Raw genomic sequence first — 20,259 nt, forward strand, 5'->3', positions numbered from 1 at the left:
TCGCATTAAACCAAGAGCCAGTGATTACACTTAATCAAATGCATCATGTTCTATTAGATCATTTTCTGTTGTTATTGTTTTGTGAATTGACCTCATTTAGTGCCTCATTCCTCATCAAACCCACATTTATGGCTTTCCTACAGTTGTTTTTTGTGCTTTAGACTTAGATGTGTATGTTGTTTTGAATGAATGAAAGACTAAATTCTTGCTTGAACCTCAGTGTTTTAACCTGCAGTCCTTGCCAACATTTCCCTTGAGGTTTTGTTGTGAAATATTTTCTGTCCACCTCTGTCTTTTAATGTAGTGTGGTTTGGCCATCCTGATTGTGACCTGAATTCCCTTAAATTACAGTTCGATACCTTCTGCTGGTGTTGAGCTGGCATCATGCAGGATGATACCAACATGATTTGTGTGTTTTTTTTCTTCTTCCCATAACAGAAAATGGGCATGACAGAAGATGATAAGAGAAACTGCTGCTTGGTGGAGATTCAGGAGACAGAGGCAAAGTACTACAAGACACTGGAGGACATTGAGAAGGTGAGTGGGAGAGCATAGAGAGTTTTAGAGCTGGGGAGAGTGGAAATGAAGACCTGGAATTGGGTCTCGGCACACCCCTACTTAAAATAGATACTGGGAGAGGACAAAAGATGAGAACTTAGCCCTATGTGACAAGTGTACTTAGGTGGCCTTTTGAATTATTCTGATTCTTTAATGTCAACTTGAAATTTGAACTGAACTTTCCATTTACTTTCATAATATTACTATACAATAATGCTCAGTCTTATTGTGCACTGTACATTATAGTGTTGTGATGTGTAAATTTACATTTAAATCTTTTGATTTTAGTTTTTAATTTAGACAAAATAATATGGAATTTAAATAAAGTATCTTCCATTTATCAGCTATCAGCCATAATATGAGAATAATCATCAGTATTAGCCACATAATAATATTAATATCAGTACATTGTTAAAATGTCTCTTTATAGGCTTTTGAAAAGTAAGATCTGAAACAGCTTTACTTTTTGGCTGATGTTACATGATTGTTACATATTGGCAGGGAAAATTAAGTTGGCAGCCAAAAATGTGTGTAGGCATAATTTTAGGTTTCAGCTTAAAATTGGGTTTTTCTTGATGTGTGTCCTTCTTTTGCCCTACACACTCAGGTGTCAGTCATAGAACAGAAATGGCATGCACTGGCATAAAGTGAGAAAACATGTCCATTTAGTAAATCGGTACTGTTGGCACTAGATTGAATCTTGCTCTGGGGCTTTTGCATGCACTCATCCTTGTATGTACAAATCATACAAAAACTTGAATGTGTGATGTTTTGTCCTGCCCTGTTTCCAATTGTGCTTTCACACACAACACACAGAATTTAAGGCGTGACCAAATAAGCCAGTGTACTGTTATTAGAGGTGATAAATCACTGTCAAAATAATGAAGGGTCACGCAGATTTCATATTCCAGACAGAGGCTTTGTTTACTGAATGTTGCTTGATTCATTTCTTCCTAATTAAGCCAAACGTGTCAGTATTGCTCTGAAATCCCTTTCTGCTTTGCAACTGAAACAAATAGATGCATTTGCCAGGATTTCTCAGGATTTAGTATGTTTGAACAGCCTGCCTGCAGCCGTGCTAGACAAATAGTATTTGACTTTTGTTTGTCAAAGACAATTACCAAACCTCAACAAGGTGTAAGCAGTCTTATTGCATGCATTTGATTGTATGCTTTGACTTTAAATATGTTTAATAAATTAATTTAATTACATGTGCCATTTCTGGAAATCAGCTCTGATTTTATGCCAGGTATTATAGGGCATTACTGGTATTTTCTTCTCTTTTACCTTTTTAGAATTATATGATTCCCTTGAAGCAAGTGTTAACACCACAGGACATGGAGGCCATATTTGTGAATTTAGAGGTGAGTGATCATTTACTATACAACCTTTACACATTTACACACCTAAAAAATATTTTACGTGTTTATGTTTTCCCAAAATACTTTTATTAACAATTACTTTGAACTGTATGGTACTCATATTTTTGTAGTAGCTTAAATGTTGAATTTACTGATTATTGTTATGTATTTGTTTCCTTTAAAAACAAAGTACATTTATTTTTAATTTTTGTACATTACATTTTTATTTTTTTAAAAGATTTAATATGTAATATATATACAGTAATATATATATTCAGACACTGGACTGTCAAATTAGCTCAATGAGTTGGTTATGTTAAGTAATTTAAATGGCATAAATGGCAAAAAATTAAATAGGCAAAAGCTTGTGTCTGACAGCAAATTAATAATTCTGAGAGGGCAAAAGTATGGTACTGCAAATGGATAAATAATGCTTAGGTGGCAATTTTTGACAATTTCTCCACAGGACATCATCAAGGTCCATTTTTTTCTGCTGAGAGCCATTGACCTGACTATGGTGAGCGGGGGCAATGGCCTGGGAAAGATCTTTCTGGACTTCAAGGAGAGGTCAGTACCTACATGGAGTATTTTGGTTTATCACTGTCAGTTCTATTATAACAGCTCTCCCTTTTGTCAACGCCTTAAGCCTCTGTTGAGCAGAAATGACTTGCTGCTGTCGCCCACCCCAAAAAAATCCATCACACCAGCAGCGCCTGACCGCAGCAGCCCAGCTATTTTAAAATAAATCCTCGTCAGAGCCCACAACCCACAGGGCTTAGAAAGAAAATAGACCTGTCTGCGAGAATCTGCAGCTTTAGACCTGAACACTTCCTGTTCTGAGTGCTCTTTTTGTCTCCTGTAGCTGCTGTATCAAAAATCAATAGCCAGATAATAGAGAATGTTTTAGCTACTTTATCCACAGTGGGTGACAGATACTTGGTGGCTCAAGTAAAATCATAACACCATTTCATCTATACCTACCAAAGATGGAGAACTTATCCAGCTAATATACAGTCTCTTTCTTTTTACAGTAATTTTTGTCTTTTTGTAAAAACCCTTAAAAACTATCAGAAAAGAGCACAACCCTAAAATAACAGTAAACCAAAAATGAAAATTATGTCATTTACACAACATTGGACCACACTGACATTTATTGTATAGAAAAAACAAACAAACAAACATTGAGACACTTTTTTAAAATATCTTCTCTTGTGTATCCCTAATACTGTACTCTCACTTACAAAGCGGACAGTGTTAAGATGTAGATGAGCCACTCTTATTCTCTCTGAAGTTTGAATGTGAGCAGCTGTACCTGGTGTACACCAGGTCACTGGTCTGGGACCGCTGCTGATTCAGCTCAGTAATGTGCAATTTCCCTGCAGTTCCCTTTGTATTGAGAAACACTGAAGACTAACTAAGTGATAGGCCCTATAACAGTCAGCTTCTTCTAGTAATGCTACAGTACATTAAACTCTATGTTATCAGGCATTACTGAGACCCTCTGAATCCATATTTCCGTATAAGAGTTCTGCTCTTGCTGTGCTCAGCACAATAGCTGTTTTTTCCCATCTGGGACCTACTTAATAAAACCAAGTAGGTGTAACACAAAATCATGACCTCACTGCAAATAGAGTGCATGCTTCCTCAGAGATGAGAACTTTGGTCTAGTGTTCTGGTTTATTAAGCAACCAGATGACCTTGCAGTAATATCTTAAGAATTAACGTTGCTACAATTCTTGGAACATGATCTCCAAGTGTTATCCACTTGATAACACTTATGAACTCCAAGAGTGTTATCAGACACCAGGGTTATAAAAATCCTCTTTGTTATACATGCAGATTTTATGTTCTAGACTTGCAGCAACTTTACTTTACTTTACTTTACCTTACCCTAGTCAGTTCATTGGGCATGCATGACATTTTTTGACCTTTTAGAATCACAAAAAAATATTTTAGACTTGCACCATATGTAATCTAAGTCTGATATTAGTGTATATCTAGGGTTTGAAATGGACATTTGTTGAAAATGTAGATAGTAAACCCCAAGCACAAATGGGATTAGCACAAAATGAGGAAATCAACTGAAATAAACATCACTGGCTCCTGGCTGATTAGTTCAGTATCATGTGGCAGTCACCAAGCTTCCAAAATTTCCTTGTATTTGAGTTCACCTAAAAATTCTGTCATCTTTTACTCACCCTTATGTTGTCCTAAACCTAAATGACAAGAAGCTTTGTAAAGTCAGGTTTGAAGTGACATAAGGGTGAGTTGAGTACTGTAAATGATGAGATTACGGAATTACTGTACAGGCTCTTGTGAGAAGAACTGAGACTTTGTTTTGCATCAGATTCATTTAATACAGCAGCTGCGGAGGTCATTTGCATTCTCACAGGGTGAGGCTGATCTCTACATTACTGTGGTGCAAGTAATGATTATCACAGGTTCGTTTTCGGTAATGACAGCACACCCTGACGGAAATCTCTTTCAAAATGTTCTGTATGATCCAAATGTTTATTTTTTAAAGTCCCATTAACTGAAGCAAACCCAATCAGAATTTTTATGTGCTTATTTACAATTGTTTAAGTTGGTGACAGGGATCGATCGCTTCCAAAAATAAAGCATGGAAAAGAATAGAGACTGAGGAGACAGCCCTATTGTTTCCATTTGTCAGTTTGCATAGGTAATTGGCCCAGTACAAGGCTCTTCCCTGAGCCCAGCGGGCAGCATCACACAGAGTCGGCGTGACAGCACCGCCTCTCTCGCCCACATTCTTTTGTTTATGTAATTCCGACCCTGTCATCTCATTGAGCCAGTCTTCCGTGGGTGCTTGCACTTTGGCATGACATTGCAGTAGAGCAGCCCTGTTCTGACACGCATGGCCATTTCTCTGTGCCTTAACACTGGACATTCTTCCTGTCTTCTTGATTTTATTTCTTAATTTCTTTACCTGTTTGCTTGTCTGTATTGCGCACCACCATCAATAGCCTTATCTCATGCTCAATTACTGTCAGTTCTCTCAATTAGCTAATTCTCAGACAGTCTCAAAATATGGTTGACACTTTGCATGAAATGGCAGTTGAATGGCTTAATTTTTGTTTTATTCTTTCTAATAAGCTAAATAAAGAAAACGTTTGTGCATGAGAAAGAAGGCGGCTTTTATAAAAGTTTTTCTTCACAATAAAATCTGACAGGATATATTTACATTTGGTGACATTAACCATTAAATAACAATGAGTTTTTTTGGCAAATTATTCATTTCATTAAAGCAGGGCTGTGTCATTCGCCTTTGCAATTTTTCATCTGATTGGCATGTTTCTCTTTTTTTATGGGATGCACAGTCCCTCTCCCTTTCCTCTCAACAAATAGAGGAATGGCCAAGGGATTTGGCTGTTGTGTGGCTGCTATTTTCCACACCTCCGTCCATTGCTCCAAAAGCCCAGCTGCCTTTAATTAATTTTGTTATCTCCACTTGTAAGTCCCTGTGACCTTTTGCAGTGCTGCTTTCCATAGAATGAAATAATGGAGAAGCCTTTCAGAAGCTGCTGACACTGTGAAGGGCATATTGAAGAGCGAAAATACCATCTTGTTTTAAACAAAATTGGCAAGCTGCTTTCTAAGAAGCCACCTCGAGAGTGCAAAGCAAATCAGTTTTTAAACTGTTATAGAGGTCGTTAAAGTCTCAAATGGGAATTTTTTTGGAGTTTTATATCCAAACTAATTAATGTGATAGTGCTGGAATGAGCTCAGAGTTGCTGAGGAACATTATTAGTTGGTTTGCATTGAGATTGAGCCACTGTTCACTCTGTGCGGGCTGTGTTAGAGTGAAGGTGAGGTGTCTTTATGACTCATGTCAGAGACTATTACTTCTCTCGCCTGCCTGTCACTTCCACTTTGCTTTGCATTTTCTTCGCTGGCCTGGGTCTTTTCCAGTGGACAGATAGAATCTGGAAGCAGAGCGTCTGTACCAAATTGTATTTTCTGTGAAATAGCATGCATGACAGCTTTGCCATAATGAGAAAGTTGGTGCAGCGGGTGATAGCACTGGAAGAGAGTTGAATTCAAAGAGCATGTGTTTACAAGGCGATGACAAAGGCTTTCACCCTGGGGAATATTCACACATAAGCAACCCAGGGCTTTTTAGCTCTCTCCCTTTCTTACCTCCTCAGTCACATCTCTCCCTCATAGTCTGAAATGCCAAAAGAGGAGGAAACCAGGATGAACTTCTAGAGAAGAGCCTGAATAGCTTTGACTGTTTTGCCATTGCAGTTGTCAGGATGCTGCATGTTTAAGGTTGGTTGGCGTCATAAAGCCAACTAGACAGTGGCAACACAAATTGCAGCATTTCTTTTTATTTCAACATCTTTCTCTTACAACAACACTGATGCCTTTGGGGAGGTAGAGGCCAAGTGTTTAGCACTCCAAGCTGGATCAGTCAACAGGATTGGCTTCATAAAGAGCACATTCCTTTAGGCTGGACTGCTTATGTGCATTGCTTCTGGTTGTTAACAAGTTTCACTTCTATCCAATTGCATTTAAACACACATAATTAATGGGTCATTAAAGAGTGTTCTCCATTGCACACTAATGTATGTCCTGAGTACAACCCAGAATGAAAGGACATTTTCAGCCTTCCTAAACAAATCTGCTCACTGGATGTGTACGCCACATTTCACAACATTATTTTTAGTGCTTGTAAGATTTTTTTTATTGATAATGTGATGTTACCCAATTTAATACCGTTAGATGCTTAACACAGATGGACAAAGCATGGGCTGAGGGCATGTATGTAAGAACATCCATTTGAGCACCATGAATGGATAGTGGAGATGTAGGGGGGGAAATCATAGCTAACCTTATAACAGTGCATAGCAGACGTGGTTGAATGGTTTTATTCATGTGCAATTAATTTGTATATCAAGTGCTTAATTAAAGCCAGTGTCTCACATGATCATTGGAAGGCAATATACATGGTATGTTTTTTTTTTGTTGTTTTTTTTTGGACAGGGTTTGGACACAAATTTTTTTAGATGTAACAGCGAGTTCAGTGTCTGTGTGTTTTATATTTATTTATATATTCCATTCAAATGTTTGTTTTTATTAATATGTTTGTTGGTGTGTGTTAAGTGTGTTGTGTGTGTGTGTGTGTGTGTGTGTGTGTGTGTGTGTGTGTTTGAAAGAATTATTTTATTCTCACCAAGGCTGCATTTATTTGATCATAAATACAGTAAAAAGTTGATCCGTGAACTATACAAACTCAGCCCCACGCACACATGTGACTCGCAGATTGGTTGCGAAATTTATCCATGTGGAAGTATATCATTTGCGCTCATTTTTAGGTCTTCCCAAATTTAAACATTAAAGTACTTCTTAAACCATTCTAGCGCAAGTAAACTTGATTTGTTACTTTTGTCACTGCTTTCTTCTCGCACTCCTAAAGCACACACAGAGGGCCTTCATTCACTGTTCTTGACTGAATAACTGTTGTAGGTTTAGCAAAAATGAATCTATATTTAATTTATACAGTGAGGACTATGCAGTGTTAATGTACATTTGATTATTCAGTTTCTGAATACTGCTGTTAGAAATACTTGGAAAAACTTTTTTGATCATCCCAAAAATTTTTGTGATCTGTTGCATCCCTAGTAAAAACAGTAATGTTGTAAAATATTATTACAATTTACTGTTTTCTTTTTTAATATATTTTTTGTGATAGCAAAGCTGAATTTTGGGCCATGATACTTTTTTTCAAGATTTTTTTAAACAAAAAATAGAACAATATAAAAAAATTTAACAATGTAATGTTAAATGTTAAATGTAAAAGTTTGAGTGTAAAATCTTTTAAAGATAAAGACTGTTCTTTAAGATTTTTGTTCCATTATTCTTGCATTGTTTGAACGTCTCTCCCTCACAGTCCTTTTTAAAAGGCACCTGAAACATTTAATCTGGAAATTGCCTTGTAAAGAAGACCTTCATGTTCAATTATGCCTGTGACATCTGTTATTACAGCTAATTCCCGACACCTGCTCCTGCATTTTCAATGTGCTGTTAAATGTGCATTTTAGCTCATAATTGAGCGGGTCTGAGATTAATCTCCATCAGTCCATTTCCATGAGGAGCCAAGTCGTCTCTCTTGTTCCAGATTAGCCTTTAATCAGGCCTGCTTATTCCAAGGGCACCGAGGCCCAGACACTGAGCAGAGCAGCAGGGGAGCACAATTTTCAGCTCAAGACTACAGTTTTTTGTACTCTGTACAGTAGCAGATTTTAACGGGTGCTCACGTGTCAACATAAAGAGGTGAGTCTTGGAGACTGAATTGCAGGTCATCAAGAAGATTGTAATGCTTCACAGACCACACTTAATGAGCTGGATTTGAGTTGATCCTCATCTTTTGATTCATTCGACCTTACCCAGATGTATTTTGCCTTAGAGGATAATCCAGTTTGGATATAGATAAAATGTTTCTTGCTTTGATCAGACCACTTTTCTTTCAAGATTTTATCTTTCTTCTTTGGGATTCTATGGGATTACAATTTCATTCTTCTGATCAAGGATAACTAAGCAATGATTATATATTATAAATTGAAATTGGTGTAACCAAGACCACAGTTAAGAGGCAGGCAAGCCGAGAGTATCCAAGGGTTTGAGCTTGCCAACTGTGCCAGTGTCCTACTTAAATCAGAGGCAGAAATCTGTGCCACACGTGGGGCCATCATCTAGACCAGATGACTTTGAGCTGCTTCCAGAATGTGCTGATCACTATCAGGAGTCCACTGTGAAATCTAATAAATGTGTCTTGATGTTCTCAGAGGCCTAAATTAACTTGTACACAATCTAGAATCCACAACATGCTTCACTCAGATTAATTAGATAAAGAGAGCACAATCGATGTAGCTCTATTTTGAAATTATGTAACACTAACTATGTGTTCATGACTTGTAGCTCATATTTTTTTTTTCTTTTAATGGTTTCAAAGATTCAGGTAAAAGTGAAAATAAACCCAAAGATAAAAATTCTGTGGTTATTTACTGACCAAACCCAAATTACACAAATGACAGTCTGTTGTTTTCCATATAATGAAACTATACCTTTTATATGTTGAGATTTTGAATGTCATTGCAAGGTCATGTTATCGATCTTTTGATCTTTCTTTTGTAGACTGCTGATCTACGGCCAGTACTGCAGCCATATGGAGAACGCTCAGAAGACACTGGATGAGCTGATTGCCACACGGGAAGATGTCAAGTGTAAAGTGGAGGTATTCTCTAAGCAATCTAACCTTGTACATTTTTAAAGTGTCTGTGGTGTATATATATATATATATATATATATATATGTGTGTGTGTGTGTGTGTGTGTGTGTGTGTGTGTGTGTGTGTGTGTGTGTGTGTATATATATATATATATATATATATATATATATATATATATATACACACCACAGACACTTATATACCACAGACACTTAAGATATATATATTGGGCAACAGTTTGGAATAATTAAGATTTTTTAATATTGTTAAAAGAAGTCTTGTATGCTCGCCAAGGCTGCATTTATTTGAACAAAACACAGTAAAAACAGTAATATTGTGGAATATTATTAAAATTCAAAGCAACTGTTTTCTATTATAATATAGTTATGATGTAATTTCTGTCAATTCTATTTCTGTGATTGCAAAGATGAATTTTCAACAGCCATTACTCCGATTTGTCAGTGTCACATGATCCTTCAGAAATCAAATTAACATTTATTATCAATGTTGAAAACCGTTGTGCTGCTTAATATTTTTGTGGAAACTGTGATACACAACCATACAAAATTTTAGGTTAAGTAAGAATGTAAAAAAATATATATAATGAATACTTCTATACAGCAATGATCCATTAAAATTATTAAAAAAGACAATAAAGACATGTATATTGTTACAGACGATTTCTATTTTAAATAAATGGTGTTCTTTTGAACTTTTATTTATCAAAGAACAGTATACATATATCTATAAATACAATTAGCGTTACAGTTAATTGTGTGAGGAGCAAAATGTAAGTTGTCGTTCACTGAACTGCTAGGACTGGATCACTGGTCAATGTGAACTAAATCAGTCTGACTTGTAAAAAAACATCATTCAGACATGTTTTGGGAACTGGACCAGTTTCATGAAATAATTTGACTCAAAGAACAATTTGTTCATTAAACGGACATTGTTATCACTCTCATTATTTCAATCTGTTCCAATCTTGTGGTTTGGAGAAGACTGGATTGAATTAACTTTGTAGTTGATGAGTCAAATTGACAACTTTTATGATTCTTTGTTTTCCTTTTTAAAGTTTGAAAGCTCCAGTACCCATTCATTGTTATTGCATGAAAAAAAGCAATCAGGACATTATTTATTTCTGCTTTTGTGCTCCAAGGCATGTGCATTTGAAACATGTGGGTGAATAAAAGATGACAAAATGTAATTTTTGAATTACATTGAAATGTCTCGTTAAGTGAATTAATAATGCTCAAAATCAACAGGTCTCACTTTCTCACTTAAACTGTATTTCTCATCAGCTAGTGCTGAGGAGGAACACTGCCTTAAAGAGACTGTTTTTAAACAGCTCTTTCTCCCAGAAACAGCTCCAGTGGTCAGCTCCAGCTCAGCATTCCCTCTCAGCAGACTGCTGTTGACAGTTTTGGGACATGAGCTAATTTTGCTCTCTGTTAATGCTGCTCAGGATGCAAAGACTACAGGGCTGTTTTTGTGCCTGCCAGTCTGAGGCAGTGTAGGGAGAGAAGCCATTATTTCCACACGGGATTAGAGATGAAATCACAGCAACCACACTTCTAGACATGCTTGTTGACAAATCCACATAATTATCGTCCTTTTATCTCACACATAAGAAGGGCTCTGTAATCAGGTACAGTCCATTCAGTGCGTGGTTATGAGACCTCTTGGATAGAGACGAGTGGCTCTTGTAGTGGATTAGTCAGAGATGCTTCATAAGGAGGGACATGGAGTCACTGATAGTCATAGAGATGATGAACCTCTTCCTCAGTCTATTCTGAATGTCAAGCGTGACATTTGAGGAGTCTGTCCTCCTTGCTTACTTGCCATTTGAGAACAGGAAGATTAAAAGAAGGAAGGGATTAACACGTAAAGTGAAGATGACAAATGATGCAGAGGAAAAGATAATGTCTGTTTGTATGCAATTTACAGTTTATACACGTTAAACAAAATGAAATAAATTGCGAGATACAGAGTCACAGTTATAAAATAAAGTTTTTATTTATGTTTGTATTCATTTAGGGTGGAGACAGATTTCCATAGTATACAGGATTCCAAAGAAAAACATGTTTTCATAATCATTAATAAAAATATGAGGGAAAATATCATTGGCCAATAATATCACAAATCCAGTCAAATCCTAATGGATAAAATCAAGTCTTGTCTTTTGTTTTTGTTTTTTGTTTTTTGCTTACAAAATATGCCACATTCCAGAAAGTCTTGTCATCTTTAACAATTATGTCAGTTTAAAATACCACTTTTTTAATGTGTCCATTATTTGTTCTGGGATTTTTATTTTAAAAACTGCTGACCTGTTGCCATAATCTTCCTCCACAGGAGTGTACCATGAAAGTCCAGGAGGGGAAGTTCAAACTGCAGGATCTCCTGGTGGTCCCTATGCAGAGGGTCCTCAAATACCACCTTCTGCTTAAGGTGAGAGTCACCATCAACACTACTATGAGCTGTCATTAAGAGTGTTATAAGAAATATTCAGGAACCTGTTCATCTTCCATTTATTTTGTTTTCGTTTTAAAGTTTGAAAACAGCAGAACGACAGTACCTTGTGAACCCCCACACCCTATAAAACATTCAGATCATTTTACCTCATCCAACAAGACCCATGTGGCTCTCCACTCTGCTCAGCCACTGCTAATAGAGATCATGTATAAAACAGGATGCCCTGCATGATACAAACCATCATTAATTCACAACACACATTAATAATGGATATGGAAAGAAAGAGTGTGACGTTTGACAGACAGCCAGGATACAGCAGAGAGGGAAGTGAGCACTGGGAGGTGGATAAAGTGACACTGTTTAAATCAGCCATGCTTAAATCATATTATCCGCAGCCCATTTCATGCATTCAAACCCAGGGAGTGTTGCTGTGTGTGAAATGTGCTTTAGATGGCATGTGCTTGTTTTTAGAATTATAATTATTTATCATATTTATATATGTATGTATGTGTGTGTGTGTGTGTATGTATACATATATATTTAGTTCATTTGCTGTTGTAGGCTATAAGGACTGAAAAAAATTTGCTATAATAGCATTCAACAATATGACACATTATTTCAACAATACTATTACAAGCATTCAATCAAGCATTTAACAGCCCCGTGGTATAAATATTTTTTTTTTTTTCAATATGTGTGTATATATATATGAAATATCACCATAAATAGGCTAAGTCTTGTGGTAGGCTAAGTATGTGTTATCAGGTTATCATTATGTTGTCTGTCCACAGGAGTTGGTAGGTCACTCTATGGACCGCCCGGAGAGGCAGCAGCTTAAAGAGGCACTAGAAGCCATGCAGGTTTGAATTCTTATATGACCATCATATACACATAATATCCCAAAACAGTGTTTGATGTCAACACTTGGGTTGTAATATAATTATGCCTAGCAGAATGTTTAATATGTGTAATGATCTCTGGGACTTTGTATTTTGGGGAATGGGTGGCTTGGATTTTTTATCTGAGTGTTTTGCCTTTGTCTGTCTATTTGTCTTTGAGACCTGGCAATGTACATCAATGAGGTGAAAAGAGACAATGAAACCCTGAAGAAAATAAGTGAATTTCAGAGCTCAATAGAAAATCTAGTAAGTGTTCATTAAGTGTAATTCACTGGCATAATCTGAAAAAATGCAGAAAGAGGACGTACTTTAAAGGTCATTAATAATTATTTTTATGTCCCTGTTTGATTGAAAGATATTTGCCTGTACATGAAATGATATGCAAATATATCATTCATATTCAATAGCCTACTTCTTTCTGTAGAGGTACCCATGTAATTTTCGATCTTGGCTGGTATCAGAATTTCAGCATTTTGGTATGGACTGAACAATAATTCATGGTGGCTTCACAAAAAGCTTCTATGAGGCTTCTACTGTGTCAAGTGAAAGACTTATGATGTCTGAGGTTGTGCACATTTCAGTTCCTCTTTATCCCCAAACATTTAGTTGTTTACAAGCCTCCACCTGCCCCCGTCTGTCACTTCTGTTCAGTAAAATAAATCCTGAAAGCCTCCAGGCCATGAGCACAGGCAGGACGTGTTTAGCACTCTGTTTGAAGGGAATGAAATCAGTGTATCCTCTCCCAGTAGCTAATGTAGGAGTTAGTGTATCTGCTCTGGTTTATTTATGTGAACCCTGTGATGCAGATGATGCCCGTGGCTAAACATCAAAGAGCCAATGAGGCATGCCACTTACAGACAAAAGACATTCACTGTGGCCTTTGCCAGTTGCATGTATGTACAGTTGTATGTATGTAGCATTTATTTGCCAGTAACGTCTAAGATAATTGCATAAAGTATACTTCTGTTTATACAGTATGTTGTTTTCCCTCATCTTGGAGCCACAGTTGCTACATAAACCTATTTATGTAAAAAAAAAAAAAAAAATTACAGAAATTTTTTACAATAACAACAAAATACAGCAACAGTATGGAGCTACATAATAATGGAGATATTTTGCAATAAAGAACTCTTGATATTTTTTTATATTTTACAAAAATGATCTGCAAACAAAATGACGTGCAAGACAAAAAAATTCTACAACAAAACTTTTGACATGTTTGCAAAAAAAAAAAAAACTTTTAAACCCCCCAAAAAAAAAGTTCTGAAGGAAAATATCTGTGGTTTTGCTTGTAAAATCTTTCTTAAGATGCACAATAAAGACAGCAAATTAACTCCCTGTTACTATCCATATGGCAGTATTTGAGAAATCTGTAATTATTTTTGCTATTCCATTTAATGCATTTAAATGTAACTTATATTTACATGTAATATTCCATATTGCATAGAGGAACAATTGATGCTTGAATGTATGTCACAAAGTAATGTATAAATTCCTTGAGCCATTATTCCAGTATAAATGTATTAACTGTATTTGTGTGTGTGTGTGTGTGTGTGTGTGTGTGTGTGTGTGTGTGTGTGTGTGTGTGTGTGTGTGTGTGTGTGTGTGTGTGTGTGTATGCGCTTGCATTATTCACAGCAGGTAAAGTTAGAGGAATACGGTAGGCCAAAGATAGACGGAGAGCTTAAAGTGTGCTCTATAGTTAACCGGACCAAACAAGACAGGTATGACTGCACATTCTTTATATGTTTTCATTTGAAACGAGAAGAAATGGCCTTTGACCTGTTTTGCTACAAACATATTGTGTTATTTTTTCTGTGTTTTCTGTACCTAGATACATCTTCCTATTTGATAAAGTTGTGATAGTTTGCAAGAGGAAAGGTTATAACTATGAGTTAAAAGAGATCATCGAACTTCACTTCTACAAGATGTCTGATGACCCTATGAATAACCGTGACATGAAAAAGGTGAGGGGCCTATGATTCGCCAGCCATCAGGCCTGATTCAGAATAATTATTCCTGATTTTATTGCTTCTTTCAAATTGATTCAGGCAATGATCTTTATGTGCTGCGTGTTAACCGTGCAAAAGCAAATAGGATGATCTGATCGTTTGCTCTGGGAATAGCACAGATGGATTGCGTTCATTATACACTTGTCATTGAGTGTTAAAGCATGATGCTCATAATTTCAACCAATCAGAAATGATGCTCTGCCCTCTCTGGTGCTCTAGCATGTGTATGTAAATGCAGAAAAGCCAATGCATTCTCCATGAATCTAACAATCAGGAATTTTTGCATGTGTATGAGAATGCATGTGTAACAGGGTCTTTCTCTCCTTTTCTCTCTCCGCCTTCAATATCTTTGCATGCCTGCCAGTCGAGTGGAAAAATGGTAAGCTGAATGCTCATGTTCTCTAAGCATTGAGGTGCTGTGATTGTGCCTTTTACTTCTGTGATATTGTGATCTGTTTTCTTTCATCTCAAGAGATCCACAGCAGTTTTACACTGCCAGAATGTAATCATCGTGTTTACAGATTGACAATTTAACATTTTCTGTAGAATCCATTGAGATGCATTTTTCATCAGTTCAAGTTATTTTTTACTTGACACAGCACGTTAATGGTTTAGTTCACCCAAAAAGAAAAATTATCATAATTTACTCACCCTCAAGTTGATCCAAACTTGTATGAATTGATTTCTTCTGTTGAACACAAACGAAGATATTTAGAAGAATGTTGGTAACCAAACAGTTGCCAGTAGCCATGACTTCCATAGGATTTTGCCCTACTATGAAAGTCAGTGGCTGCATTCTTCAAAGTATCCACTTTAGTGTTCAGCATAAGAAAGAAACTCATACAAGTTTAGAACAATTTGAGGTTGAGTAAATGATGACAGAATTTTCGGTTTTGGGTGAACTATCCCTCTAAAGACCCCATGAAGTCAAATTAGAATTTTGTGACTTTTAGTCCACGTCTGTTAGCTTTGAGGTCTGTGTTAGTGTAGCATTGACAAAATTAAATTCACGTTTATCAAATTGTACAATACCATTTAAAAGTTTGGGGTCAAAAGTTTTTTTATCCAAACAAATGCTTTCTAGAAATTAGAATGTTCTTCTCATTAATACTATAGACCAGCAGTCAGTAAATTGTTGGCAGCCTGTTGTACCTAAAGACTTTTGGCTATTTTCAAAAAAGGGGACAATCAAAATGTCCCATTCTGTTTCAATAGAAAACTTGTCAACACAGAAAGAGAATGTTAAGTGAATTAAGGTGGCCTTTTGAAAATAAGTATTTGTAGCTTAGATGCAATGGATAAGCAAAAATGCATATACATAGACTAAATGAACAATTATGTTCATGTGTTATGTGAACAACCCCTAACACATTTTCAAACCATTATCTCTCTCTCTGTCCACCACCCCTCCCTTTATCAACCATCTTCTCTCCACCCATAGTGGTCATATGGCTTCTACCTGATCCATCTGCAGGGGAAACAGGGCTTCCAGTTTTTCTGCAAGACAGAGGACACCAAGCGCAAGTGGATGGAGCAGTTTGAAATGGCCATGTATGTTAAAACCGCATCAATGTTAAAATGACACAGTATTTTGATTTTTGTTTGCCATATCACATGTGTTGATTATTAATCCATGCAGGTCAAACATCAAACCCGAAAGAGCCACTGCCAACCAGCACAACTTCCAAATGCACACGTTTGAAAAAAACACCAACTGCAGAGCCTGTAAAATGCTGCTGAGGTGAGGGCTCACACACAGAAACGAGGCAGTGCAGTGGACTGAGACGGGATTCAACCCATGTTACTAGGCTACTGGTCTGACCTCTATTACATGAGCTGCTTCACTGATTGGCTGTATTGACTTGTGTGAAATCATAGTGTACTGACCTAAATTTTCCACTCTGCAGCACAGGTCAGTGTGCACAATGGCTGTTAATTATAACAGCTCTGTATTTCAATCTGTCTGCAAACTGGCCTGGGATTAGTTTGGATGTTGAATGTTGTCGCTTAGTTGTGCTGACATATGGAGTCACATGGGGTGATTGTGGTTGTATTAATGCATGATAAGTTGGCTTCCAAAGCCAAGCATCGCTGTTACAGTAGCTCATGCCTAGAGTTTGAACAAGCAACACATTTCATTGTGTAACATGGCACACTGTTTGTGCTTTGGACATTAATGATGCCTGAAATTGTGTGGCTTGTTAAATTCTAAACAATTAAATGTATGGTTTTGGACCCACAAATGATAAATAAATAAATAATGACTTACATTAAAGTCAGGACCAGAACATCATAGACTTTAGATCTTTAGCATCTTTAGGACTGACTGTTCGTACTATCAAGTGATAAAATCTGTTTCAGGCAGTGTCGTCAATATCTAATGTATCTGTTATAGCAATGATGTAAATATAAGCACAAAGCGACTTTTTCAGAAAACAGCATGGAATCAGCATTGACCAAGAGGATGCAAAACTAGAATTTTTAATGAAAGTTACATAGTTCCCTATAAGAAGAAAGAGAAAGTGAAAATGAGTAAATGAGACAAAATGGGTATTTAAACATAAGAGTTCTTGTATTTTGTTGCTCTTCAAAAAAAAAAAAAAGATTGCAAAAAAAAAATCACATTCTTTCTGCATGTCTGAACACGGAGACTTGGTAGAGGGCTTTCTTTTGATATGGATCAGTAAGCAGTAACCCAGAACACCTTAGTAACTGTTTAGCAATACTTTGGCAACTACTTACTGTACAACACCCTGGCAACATAGTGCTTGGTTATGCATGGGCGAGCATCATTCAAAACCATAACGAAATCTAATTTGGATGAATCTGAACTTCAGTAGGACCTCAGGAAATGAAGACATATTGTCATATTATGTTGATAATCTCCATCTATCATTCTTTCTTTAGGGGTATTTTCTACCAGGGATACTACTGTTCACGCTGTGGGACTGGTGCCCATAAGGAGTGTCTGGAGGTCATTACCATCTGCAAAATAAGTGAGTCTCTAACAGAAAGCTGCTTCTCAAAGAACCACCTGTACATGTTTACACATCTGCCCTAATTAAAGACATCAGACCACTGACCATGCTCTCTCTCTCTTTCATTATTTTTTCAGGTCCTCATGATTCGGTGAGTTTTTAGTGCCCTGTATTAATAAACTTACATCTCTCAGATAAATTAATCATCCTCTCTCATTGACTTGAACCAAACTTTACTTCTTAAAGTTTGTCCTCAATTTTGAAAAACACTTTTAGGGATGTCTTAAATGATGCCTGATCTGCTTATATAAAAACTGTTACACTTTGAAGTGCATTAAATCATAAATCCACCTCTTTCTTTAACAGGAGCTGGGGCTTCCACAATCAGGTAAAAATATGTCTGTCTTTCCTGTGATCCTAATGGGGTTATATCAATATGAAAAATGTAGATACTGTGCATGGTTTCAGGCTGTTAAACTGAAATGGACCACATTCAGCACGCAAGCTTTAAAAAAATTATACATCAGCTCTCTGCTGCCATCTAGTATATAGTTCACGCATGCAATAAACACAGAGTGTGGGTGTGTTCTTAGAATATGAATTATAAGCATCCATGTACTTTGTTCTCTGTTATAATGAGCTTTTTTCCCCCAATGTGTTCTTAAGGTCCAAAGATGGTGGCCATCAGAAATTACCATGGTACCCCTGCCCTACAAGGCAAAATGCCTCTCTGCTTTCAGACAGGAGATATCATTGAGCTCCTGAAGGGAGACCCAGACACATCATGGTGGGAGGTATGTTATAAAATGAAAATTTACACAGATAACCTGTTCTGTAGTCCAAATTTTACACTTTCCAGGTGACATATACTAGTAAAAATAGCCATGGTGAGTAAATTAAATGAAGTAATTGGTCAGTTGGCCTGTTTTTTAGAAATGATAGCATTGTTTTAAATGGTTGAAATTGCAATACATTCACAAATCACTAGTCATATTGGAGATACAGCCAAATCAGAAATACAGCTTCCTGTTTAGTAAATTTTTTCAGTTTTCTCACACACCATTGGTAGGTCAACTCTGAACCCTGGTCATACTTAATGCAGTTTATGTAGTATAACCTGGTGTCTTGTTTTTTGGGGTCTTGCTATCCTTAATTCATTACCTGTGAATTGTTGCATTTTCATCTCAGGGCAAACTCGTCCAAACCCAAAAGACTGGCTTCTTCCCCAGTTCCAGTGTGAAACCATGTCTAGACCCTAAGGTACAGGTTCAAGTACAATCAAATAATTTGAACATTTAAATTTTCTTCAGTTATTCCTAATCTTTCTTTCCATTTTGTCAAATATATGTATACTAGGATTTTAGACAGTGTTCTTCGCTATTAGAGATTAAACCAGGCCTTGTTGTCTCAAATCATTTTTTGATGGTTTTCTTCTCTACAGCCCTTCCAGTCATTTTCCAGCCGTCAGTCCTCCAGAGAGACGGATTACTATGTTTATCCCTGGTATTTCATTCTGCTTTAGAACACATTGATTTTTCCATTCTTACTCCTTACATTACCAAGATACTACAAGATTTGGTTTCTTTGTAATACCACAGTGTCAGACACATATTAAATAAATAATCAAATCAACTGAATAAACAAATATACATATATAATTAATGGAATTATCTATGCTACTGTTGTTTGACCTAGTGAAATTTGCATGGAATTACATGTGTCATAATTAGAATCAATTGTGATGATTGATTAGCTTTTGGCTAATTGCGAGGCTTGTTGAGTCTTTATTGTCTTTTAATGAGGTAACGACCTCTGTGAGAGTTGCTATAATGATGTACAGCGTATTGAACGGGCTCATGAATAAGGTGTGTTTTCCCTGTGGGCTTCAGGTTTGCAGGAAACATGGAACGACAGCAGGCCGACAACCTGCTTAAGTCTTACAGCAGTGGCACCTATCTGATCCGAGAGAGGACGGCAGAGGCAGAGAGGTTCGCAATCAGCATCAAGTGAGTGTTATGGGCAAGGCATGTATTCATGTGAAGAATAGAACATTCTGTCTTCTTTAAGTATTTTGTCATTCACCATTGCTATGTGCCTTTTAACAGGTTTAATGATGAAGTGAAACATATTAAAGTTATTGAGAAAGACAACTGGATTCACATCACAGAGGCAAAGAAGTTTGAAAGCCTCCTGGTAAGAGTTTGCAATTAAAAGTATTATGAGATTTTATTATGCTTGCATGGTGAAGACCGCACAATTAATTCACTTTACACAATTCACTTGAAGCACATAAAATACAGATTTTTTTGTCGATATTTTCTTTTAGTGTCTATACATATACACACTACACATACACATTAATTTGATAAAAAATGACTTTATATTGTTAGAAAAGTTTTCTATTTCAAATAAATGCTGTTCTTTTGAACTTTCTATTCATCAAAGAATTCTGAAAAAAAAAACTGTAAATCAGCTTATCAGAATGATTTCTGAAGGATCATGTGATACTGAAGACTGGAGTAATGGCTGCTGGAAATTTAGCTTTGCAATCACAGAAATAAAATACATTGAAAACAGTCATTTTAAATAGTAATGATATTTCACAATATTATTTTTATAGTTTTTTTTTTTATTTATTATTATTAAGTAAATGCAGTTTTGGTGAGCATAAGAGACTAAAAAATATATTTTAAAAATTATACTGACCAAACTTTTGAACAGTCATTGGAA

The 20,259-nt window shown here is 36.4% G+C and overlaps 1 protein-coding gene across 9 annotated transcripts in view; it reads left to right on the forward strand.

The window, feature by feature from the left end:
• LOC109080113 (guanine nucleotide exchange factor VAV2-like) overlaps positions 1–20,259 on the forward strand; it is a 156,731-nt gene that overhangs the window by 130,487 nt on the left and 5,985 nt on the right. For 5 of the 9 annotated variants that reach the window (XM_042778880.1, XM_042778872.1, XM_042778873.1 and 2 more), the window contains 20 exons: positions 439–537; positions 1,854–1,922; positions 2,386–2,486; positions 9,075–9,174; positions 11,521–11,616; positions 12,432–12,501; positions 12,700–12,785; positions 14,178–14,263; positions 14,374–14,506; positions 14,916–14,930; positions 15,993–16,102; positions 16,191–16,292; positions 17,459–17,547; positions 17,667–17,680; positions 17,896–17,917; positions 18,196–18,323; positions 18,718–18,789; positions 18,971–19,032; positions 19,419–19,535; positions 19,635–19,722. In XM_042778880.1, the coding sequence (XP_042634814.1) occupies positions 439–537; positions 1,854–1,922; positions 2,386–2,486; positions 9,075–9,174; positions 11,521–11,616; positions 12,432–12,501; positions 12,700–12,785; positions 14,178–14,263; positions 14,374–14,506; positions 14,916–14,930; positions 15,993–16,102; positions 16,191–16,292; positions 17,459–17,547; positions 17,667–17,680; positions 17,896–17,917; positions 18,196–18,323; positions 18,718–18,789; positions 18,971–19,032; positions 19,419–19,535; positions 19,635–19,722 (1,659 nt within the window). The remainder of the gene's footprint in view (positions 1–438; positions 538–1,853; positions 1,923–2,385; positions 2,487–9,074; positions 9,175–11,520; positions 11,617–12,431; positions 12,502–12,699; positions 12,786–14,177; positions 14,264–14,373; positions 14,507–14,915; positions 14,931–15,992; positions 16,103–16,190; positions 16,293–17,458; positions 17,548–17,666; positions 17,681–17,895; positions 17,918–18,195; positions 18,324–18,717; positions 18,790–18,970; positions 19,033–19,418; positions 19,536–19,634; positions 19,723–20,259) is intronic. The other 4 variants (XM_042778876.1, XM_042778881.1, XM_042778882.1 and 1 more) reach the window with 2 other exon arrangements.

The sequence above is a fragment of the Cyprinus carpio genome, chromosome A21 (assembly GCF_018340385.1).
Source record: "Cyprinus carpio isolate SPL01 chromosome A21, ASM1834038v1, whole genome shotgun sequence".
Taxonomy (NCBI): domain Eukaryota; kingdom Metazoa; phylum Chordata; class Actinopteri; order Cypriniformes; family Cyprinidae; genus Cyprinus; species Cyprinus carpio.